Raw genomic sequence first — 9704 nt, 5'->3', positions numbered from 1 at the left:
CTCAGGTGGTTGGGCCACCTCTTACACACCATATACAGGACCCTTTTCCCTCTTTCTCTGTTCTTTTGTGATGGCCTAGCCATCGTATCTCTTTGGGTCGTCGTCCTGCAATCTCACCATTTGCTGGTGGATTGTGGGGCTGGCCAGACTCCTACTCAACAGCTGTTGTCTGACTGCCTGTGGCTATGCCGGCTGCTGGCAGCCACAACGACTGCCGGCGGCCATGTTTTATACAAACTGCCGGCGGCTATGACGGCTGCTTGGGGCTATGCAGGCTGCTGGCAGCCATGTCATTTGTTGACGGCCATGATGGCTGAGGGCGGCTGGCGGCTGCTGGTAGCCATGATGGCTGTTGGTGGGAAGTCTCTTCTGTCACCGAGGTTCTTCAGTCCTCCCTTGGACTGCCGGCCACAAGTGCTATTGCCGGGGTATTAGCCTGGCCGGTGGCTGGATGGAAGCCTAAATGTTACATTCTCCCTTCCATTTGAACCTTCTTTCTGGAGAAAGGCAGTAAATTAGATATTTACATCCTTAATTAGTGTATACATACACAATAATAAGGCAGCCTTCACTCCATGCTGTCTATCCCTCTTTTAGCTAGCATGCTGGCTGCGCCAGCAGGGACTAGCTATGCCAGCAATATGCCGGCTGAATTACAGTATATGTTTATACAGGTAGTCAGTATATTTGCAGTATAAGATACTGCAGATAGAAAACTATTGTATATACTATACTAGTAGTTATTTTCCAATATATCTTGGGTATCCTTGCCCAGGTGTTTGCTGAGACCAATCCTATATTGAAAGAATAGAATTTCTTCAATATTCTGATTAGAAATCAGTTTATGTTTTACCCTACAATATTAAATAAATTAAAGGGCTGGTGGTAGTACACTTCTATCCTTAAAAGGTTAGAACCCTTATCCTTGAGTTTCCCTGATCATGGAACTCTATGATTTTAATATTGGAAGGGAAGGTCACAGCAAATGGGCTGGGTAGGATACACAGATATATGTCTTTTATATTACCTAGTCCAGTTGGCGTCATGCTGGCTGGACTGTGCCGTCAGATGCTAGCCATAATGGCAGCACACTGGCTGAACTACAATATATATAATTATACAGTAGTCGGTATTTTGCAATATAGTATATACTGCAAACAAAACTATAGTTGTATTATACAGTAGTTAATTTCTAACATATCTTGGGTACCATTGTGTGGGCTTCTACTGAGACCGTTCCTATATTGAAAGAATAGAATTCCTTCAATACTCTGATTAGAAATCAGTCATCCTTACCCCACAGTGTTAAATAAGAAAAAGGGGCAGTGGCATTGTACATTTTTCTACCCCTAGGGGTTAGAACCCTTTCGTTAGAGTTGCCTTGATATAGGAATCTCCTTATAGTTAATACTGAGGGGAGGTAACAGCATTTGCTTGCAAGGGATACACAAGTCTGTCTCCCACTATTCCTTTCTAGCTTACTATCCTAAGCTATTTTAGTTAAAAGATGACTTTTACATATTGCTTATCAGTGAGATAATCAATTCTATACTCATTCTGCTTTCCTTTCTTTACAGGAGGAACCCCAGATGACATATGTTGCAGTCTTCTGCAATATCAAGAGTAAGTACTTTTACGGTCATAATACATGCAGGTTTCATGCCCCCTGCAATATTATTTCCGAATCCCTGCATTATTGGAACCCCCAAGTTTGCAATATATGTCGGACCTTAATTTCCGAGGGTTTCGATAATTCCAAGTCGATGGAGTCTAGGGATGCAGATCGTAACTACGCAACTGGGTAAGAGGATTCCAGAAAATCTCTCCGCGACCATACCTACCTAATGATTGGATGCGTAGCTTACTATTCCCGAAAGCAAGTAGGGAAATAATGGTGCCCCGTGCATGATTCGCACCTCCCTGCGTCCAGATAGTCTTTGGAACGGAGGGCAGGAAGCCCCCATGGGAAGAGGGGGACAATGTCGTGTCGAAACTGCTTCCGACTGTGCCGGCTCTAGAGCCGGTAACATCGACAACTTCACCTTCTACCCCTCTATTAGACAAAATGGACAAATTACTGGCCCATATGAAAGGTCTAATAGAAAAATTTCGCAAACAAGGTGAAAAGGAGGAAGCAAAATTCAAGATAGAGCTCTGTGAAGCTCCACTTGTCGCTCCCCAAGGGTCATACAAACGACCCAGAGACCAAGACCTTCCGACATGCTCCAAAACCAATCCTTGGAGGTATGTGAAGCTTATGCCGATTTTAGACGGCAAACTCTACATCTCAGAGAAGATGGGTGCTGTTCCTTTAGACGAAATCCAGTTTTGGACAAGCTTTGACGCTTTCCCTAATTGCTTTATTTGACTGAAGCATGAACCAGCCTCATGAAAAGAAACGGAACTGAAGGAGGTTATGATTCTCGACCATGATAAGGCACAGGCTATCTTGTCAAGTAGCCTGAGAAAGGCGGGTTACTCGGTGTCGAAAGTGTTCACACTAAGTAACAGACACCATGCCTTTCTTGCTCCTGCTTCATTATCATTCCCATTTACGTGGAAGGCATTTAAATGGGTTGTCAAGGCAGTGGAGGCAGGTAAACCATGTCCTGCACTCGAGGAGTGCAAGTCTCTGTCACCAGCCTTTCCCATGCAGGAAAAGGATTGGAAGGAAGTCCATTTAACCTTTTCAGTAGGAAAACTAGACACGGATGTCGCTAAAAGACAGTGTAGCGAGAATCTTCCTAAACTTTCTGAATTTTTTTTTGTAAGGAACAAGAGACAAAGGAGAGACTTGCAGCCTTCCTATCCCCATAGAACTGCATAGAGTTGTGTTCAGCCCATCAAAGTACCCCAGAAATGCTCATGGTCTTGGCCAAAATGCATATGGCCACCTTAGTAAAAGACCTTTATGCCTTTATGAAGGCTAGGAGAGCCTGTAGGGAGTTTGTGTTCGCTGCCACAACAGTGAAACACGAAACCAGGAAGCTAATATCTTCCAACATCTGGGGTATAGACCTCTTTCCAAACGAGGTAGTTAGAGAGGTGATTAAGAAAGCCACCACAGACAACATAGGACTTCTCCAGAAGTGGGGCATCCTTTCAAAGAGAAAGTCTTCCACGGATGTGGGTCCCCAACCTAAAAGGAAGACGGAAAAGTCTAGAAATTTTCCTCGGGCTGTTTAACAACATCCCACAGTTTCGATGACCACGGTGCCACAGGCAGGCGGTCGAAGATGTAAACCTTCTGATCAGGCGAAGCAAAGAGACGCTTCTGGTAGGAGGGAGGTTCCTTCAGGATCGCTGGACCTTCGATCCTTGGGTCCAAGGCCTAATCAAGATGGGACTAGGATGGCCTCCACCATCATTTCCTCAACTCTTCCTACACTCCAATCCCGTCCGGGAAGAGTATACCTTTGAGCTCTAGAGCATACAGGTGGTAAGGAAAGTATAGTCCATCGAATTCCAGGGAAGGCTGTTTGGTGTTCACAAGAAGGACTCAAGAGAACTCAGAGTCATTCTAGACTTGTCGCCACTCAACAAAATCAAATAAAACAGCAAGTTCAGAGTGTTAATCCTTCTGAACATAAGAACCCTATTTCAAAAAGGGGTGTTCACAGTCTTGTCAGACCTGAAAGATGCCTATTGGCAGCTTCCAGTCAGTCGCCCCCTCTCCCCCTACCTAGGATTCAAGTTACAGAGGATAACGTATGTTCTAGGAAATATACTTGTCGGACTAAACACAGTCCTAAGTATCTTCACGGGATTGGCGGACACAGTCATGCAAACACCAAGCCTAGAAATGGTTCAGGTAAAAAAGTACCTGGACAAAAGGCTGGTGTGGGCAGCACCCAAAGTGGCTGGTCTATGAGCATCCAAGGAAGTGTTCCAGTTCCTGGAACATCGGGGATGCAAGATCAGCTTCAAGAAGTCCCGATTCCCTCCAGCTCAAAGGCTTCAATGGTTAAAAAACCATTGAAACCTGTGGTCACACCAGCTCTCCTTTCCCATGGGGATGTAAAAGGAGATCGCAGCGTCGGTTAAGAGACTATGGTAATCAGTTAGGATTCCAAGACACTAACAGGGAGGAGTTCTGAACTCTCTCCAGTTCGCAATAGTGATAGACCCAGTGCTAAGAGCACAGATGAAAGATGTGTTAAGAGTCTGGAGAAGGTGCGCATCAAACGCTTGAAGAGATCTAAAAGGACCGATATCGGTCTTTCCTTAATCGCTTCCCTAACAATGGTTAAAGGCCAGAAGCCTATTGAAGACCGGGCCCTTGCAACTACTCCGACTATTGAAGATCATCCACATGGATGCCTAGTCGGAAGAATGGGGTGTTCACTCCCATCAGAGGAAAATCCAAGGGATTCGGTCATTTCTATCCAGGGCCATGTTAGTCCTGTCGTGGGTGGGGAAACTCTCTCCACGCAGATCAGACCTCCTCAGGCTGATCTGGGACATCGAAGCGATAATGAGACGTCGGAACCGACAAGGCTAGAGAGCGTCTCATATAGTTTAGGTGATATTAGCCATCCCTTTCCTAAAAGGATGGCACCTATCAGCAGTTCATGTACAATCGATCCGCAATGTAACAGCAGATGCTCTACTCGGGCTCAAGCCGATAGAGTTAGAATGGTCCACAGGCGCAGACCTATTCTCTCCCAGATGGGAACAAGTCCCCGAGCTGCAGATCGACCTCTTCGTCACGAGCGTCATCAAAAAACTACCTCGATATGTAGCCCCATACGAGGATCCTCTGGTGGAGATAACAGACACCATGTCTCTAGTATGGAAGGGATGGACTCAGGAATTCCTGTTCATCCCATCTAATCTCCTGCTAAAGGTCTTCAACATGCTGAGATCCTTCCAGGGAGGAGTGGCTCTGTTGGCTCTCAAGTAGCCCAAGAGCAACCGGTTTCCTTTGGTGAAGGAACTGAGGCTGAGGCTGGCCCTAGTACTGAACCCAGTACTATCTCAGAAGGTTCAGAAGTTAATTGCCTTCGCTTTATCACGGAGAGCCCAAACCCTTCATTTCATGATTTTCTTGCCCTGGCGGTTAGGAAAAGATTTGGGATCTCAGAAGGCAATATAGAATTCTTAGAAGAATACAAGTCTAAGTCAACTAGAAGATAATATGAGTCATCTTGGAAAAAGTGGGTTGCTTTTGTAAAAGCAAAAGGACCGAAAGAAATTTCAATGAACTTCTGTCTGTCCTTCTTTGTCCACCTTCATAATCAAGGTCTGGCGGCCAACACGATAACTACGTGCAAGTCAGCTTTGACTAGACCTCTTCTATATGCCTTTCAAGTGGATCTGGCGAATGAAATCTTTAATAAGATTCCGAAGGCATGCACAAGGCTTAGGCCTGCAGCACCGCCAAAGCCCTTTTCATGGTCTTTGGACAAGGTCCTACATTATGCCTCATCTGTGAACAATGAAGATTGTTCCCTCAAGGATCTAACCCAAAAGGTTATTTTTCTTTTCGCTATAGCCTCTGGGGATAGAGTTAGTGAAATAGTGGCCCTATCTAGAGATGAGGGCCACATTCAGTTCACAGAAACGGGAGAACTGAATCTCTTTCCTGATCCAACCTTTCTCGCTAAGAACGAGCTACCCACTAAGAGGTGGGGTCCCTGGAGAATCTGCCCCTGAAGGAAGATGTCTTTCTATGTCCTGTAGAGTGTCTAAAGGTCTATCTTTGTAGAACTTCAGACTTCAGGGGAGGACAGCTCTTTAAAGGAGAAACCTTTGGATCAAACTTTTCCCTAAAACAACTGATGGCGAAGCTCACCTACTTTATTCGCAGAGCAAATCATGACAGTACTCCCGCAGGTCATGATCTGAGGAAAATTGCTTCATCACTGAACTTTTTTCAGTATATGGACTTTCAGCATCTTCGCTCATATACTGGATGGAAATCATCCAGAGTGTTCTACAAACACTATGCTAAGCAGATCCATAAACTGAAGCATTATGTTGTGGCGGCAGGTAGTGTATTAAAACCTGTCGTCTAATTCTGCGATGAACAGTTAATTGATTGGGACTGTCAATTAAAGGGAGAAGGTGTCAGCACTTACAGTGTAATACCCTTTAAATGGGTGTTACCATGGTGACACTAAATCTGTTCAAAATCTCTTGTTAGCAGAACACCACGGGATTTGCAATGCTTAATGCTTGCTTACCAGAATGCATGAAATATTACACGAGGTTGGGCTGAAGATAAATAGAAGAAAGACAGAGATGATGAGAACGAAGTATGCAGTCGAAGAAGAAATATCATCGGAAGGAGAAAGGAGTAATGAGGTAGAATCATTCAAGTATTTTGGAACTATGGTCTCCATTACAGTACAGGGTCTTTAGAATTAGAGTTTAGTGAAAGATTGAAAAAAAGCAAATCGGACAATTGCTAGGTTAAGTAGAATTTGGAAATCAAATCGCCTAAAATAACTTATAAAAATCAGACCATATCAGTTTAGTGAGATTGGTGCTACTGTATGGTCACGAGTCATGGTATGGCAATGAAGTACTCTCCAATAGATTTAGTAGATTTGAGAACAAACCCCCTGAGGAGGCTATTGGTAGTTAAATGGCAGGACAGGATTAGAAATGAAACTATAAGAGAAATTACTCGAATGTCATATGTGGATATGATCATGATTAGGGGGATGGAGAATGTTTGAGCATGCTCTTTGCACTCCCCAAGAGAGATTAGTTCACAAACGTTCAGCTGGGCTCAGCAAGGCAATAGAAGAGTTGGAAGACCCAAGCCCACATGGCTGAGGACTCTGAAGCGCGAAGTAGATGACGAATGGAGAAGTATTGAATTAAAAGCTTAAGATGGAACCGACTGACGAAATCTATTTTTTTTTCTTTTTTATTATTTACTATTACACAACACATAAAATTGTGGACAGTCTAAGAATAATTGTGCAGGCTCCGAATGGTGGTGAACAGAACAGCAAAATGTAGAAAGATCATCATTATTAGTTGCCTTTTACACAGATAGCATAGCTTGCCTATAATTATTGCTATAGTCCAACATTTGTCTTATACGAGCAACCAATTTTGCTTGCATTTCGAGTTTCGTTATCTCTGTGCAACTATATTTATATAAATTTTTCCAGCTCGACATCTGAAGAAATGATCAGCATATAGTTCTTTACAGATTTTGCATGGTGCTCATTTATCAATCATTCCAGTTTTTACAATTTTCTGTTAGCTGATTTACCACGTTCAATCTAGTTTTCCTTACTGGGATAAGATCCCTTGTCCTAAGTTTCCATATATATATATATATATATATATATATATATATATATATATATATATATATATATATATATATATATATATGTACATCTTTATTATCATTGGTTGTTGTTAATGCGCAGCAGGACAAATTCATCAGACATGTCTTTTTTAAGGTCTTTCTATGCCAGTCTATACCCACAAATTTTCCTAGTTTATCAATCCATCATCTACTCCTTGTCCTGCTTCTTTTGCAATCTCTAGAGACCCATTTTGTGATTCTTGATGTCCAGCTATTATCTGTCATTCTCATTATATGTCTTGCTCAGGTCCATTTCTTTTTCTTACATATTGGTAGAATATCCTCTACTTTAGTTTGCTCTTGTATCCATGTTGCTCTTCTTATTGTTGTTCCCATCATTATTCTTTCCATAACTCTTTTAGTTGTAACTAGCTCATGTTCTAAGGTTTTAGTAAGCCTCCAAGTTTCAGGTAAGACCATCTAATTAGATATTTTGTTCTTTTTAGATAACCTGACACATACTTTCATGATCTTATTTTGTTTACCGAATGTTCCCCATCCCATGTTTATCCTTATTCTAATTTTGGTCTCATGTCCTGTGGAAACACATTAAGTGTCCTATAAATAGGCCTATTCATTAACAATGAGATTCGTCCATAATCTATATCTGTTATCTGCATTTTCATGGAACATTATCTTAGTTTTAAACTACTCATTTAATTTTGAGTCCTACATTTCTGTCTTCCACACACACACACACACACACACACACACATATATATATATATATATATATATATATATATATATATATATATATATACATACATATATATATATATATATATATATATATATATATATATATATATATATATATATATATATATATATATATATATAGAATAAAGAGATAATAAGGAAAACCACTCTGTTCAAAAACTAAAGTGAGCGGAACTGTTAGAATGGCTAGCATGGAATAAAGGAAAGAACGGGTAAAAAGAACGTGTTTGAATTACATGGCTTTATGCTGTATTATAATTTACCAATAAGAAAAAAAATTGCATTCAATCCATGTTTGTTAATGAATTCATTCCAAGCAATAGGTGTTCATTAATTTTCTGTAGCCATTTTCCGATCAGCTATAATTCAACAAATCAATCATCAGTTTTTAATAACTTAAATTAGCTTTGAATGATAATTGCTGCTGGTAAATAAGCCCACATCTTTAAACTTTTATATGTAAAATGTAGGCTGATTTCAAATTCATCCTGCAATGTTTGTCATTCTATGTTGAATTAACCTTTTATACAAATGGATTTTTTTCTTTAATTCTGATATATCTTTGGAAGCAGTTTTGAAAGGATCTTACTCTTAATTGATTGTTTGAAGAAATATGAAACCATTCTGTTTTTTCTTTTACACGATTTTTGTTCTCCAAATGTTTGTGTTTACAATTTGCATGTTGTGGCATCTAGTCTATTATGCATGACCCAAGATTGTTTTTAGATAACATTACACTATAGGCCTAGTTATCCTGTGTTTTTGTTGATTTTCTGTATTATCAGTTGTAAAATCCCACTATTTACACTTCCTCCATATAGAAACACAGCAATTGCTTTAAGAAAGACCATCGTATCAATGAAATCTAGCTAACTGGTATATAGCCTACTTAAACTTACATCAATTGTATTTTAGAAAGAAACTATGTAGGCTAATTACGGACGCGTCTGGCCGGAAGGGCTGAGCAATCTAGTAAAATAACAAACGTGTGTATAGGTAAATTACCCGCACCTCTCTCTCTCTCTCTCTCTCTCTCTCTCTCTCTCTCTCTCTCTCTCTCTCTCTCTCTCTCTCTCTCTCTCTCTCTGGGGGTATTTTTAGTTTAAATTTTCAATCTTTTTGTGAAGTATTTTAAGATATATATGTGAATAAACATGTGTCAGTTATGACCATAAAACTTTTGATCTGGATCTAAAGCTACGGACGAAAACAAACAAAAAGTTTGGGCATGAAAGTTTCGACCATTAGGTATTTGAATATGTTGACATTTGCACACCTGCGCCAATTAATTTGTTTAACACATGCTAATTTAAGCCAAACGAGGTGTAGTGAGATTACACAAGATGGCATTAGGTAAGACTGTTATCAGAATTTTGGTCGAAAGCCGTTCAAGTGCAATTTTCATGTACTGTAAGATACAAGTGACAAGTCATGAAGGCCCGCTGGAGTTCCTTTACCGAAGGTAAACCATATTCAGTCTATGGCTTCACCTTGTAAGGCTTAATGCATGCTGTAGAAACTTTTTAAAGTAAAAAATGTACAACGCCTACTATGAGGAAATTTCTAGAGAAAGACTTGAGATAGTTGGTTGAAATATTCTTTTACTGTCATAAATTAAATGTTTTCGATTTTTTAGATGCAATTACAT

The 9704-nt window shown here is 40.6% G+C and overlaps 1 protein-coding gene across 1 annotated transcript in view; it reads left to right on the top strand.

Moving 5' to 3' along the window:
* Window positions 1–9412: 9412 nt before the first annotated feature.
* Window positions 9413–9704, top strand: part of LOC137656885 (uncharacterized) — a 73069-nt gene continuing 72777 nt past the window's right edge. Inside the window, exon 1 of the mRNA XM_068391260.1 lies at window positions 9413–9518. Coding sequence (XP_068247361.1) covers window positions 9488–9518 — 31 coding nt within the window. The 5' untranslated portion in view covers window positions 9413–9487. The remainder of the gene's footprint in view (window positions 9519–9704) is intronic.

The sequence above is a fragment of the Palaemon carinicauda genome, chromosome 17 (genome assembly GCF_036898095.1).
Source record: "Palaemon carinicauda isolate YSFRI2023 chromosome 17, ASM3689809v2, whole genome shotgun sequence".
Classification (NCBI taxonomy): Eukaryota; Metazoa; Arthropoda; class Malacostraca; order Decapoda; family Palaemonidae; genus Palaemon; species Palaemon carinicauda.
The sequence above is the reverse complement of the archived record's forward strand: the minus strand, read 5'-3'. Positions and strand labels throughout refer to the sequence as shown.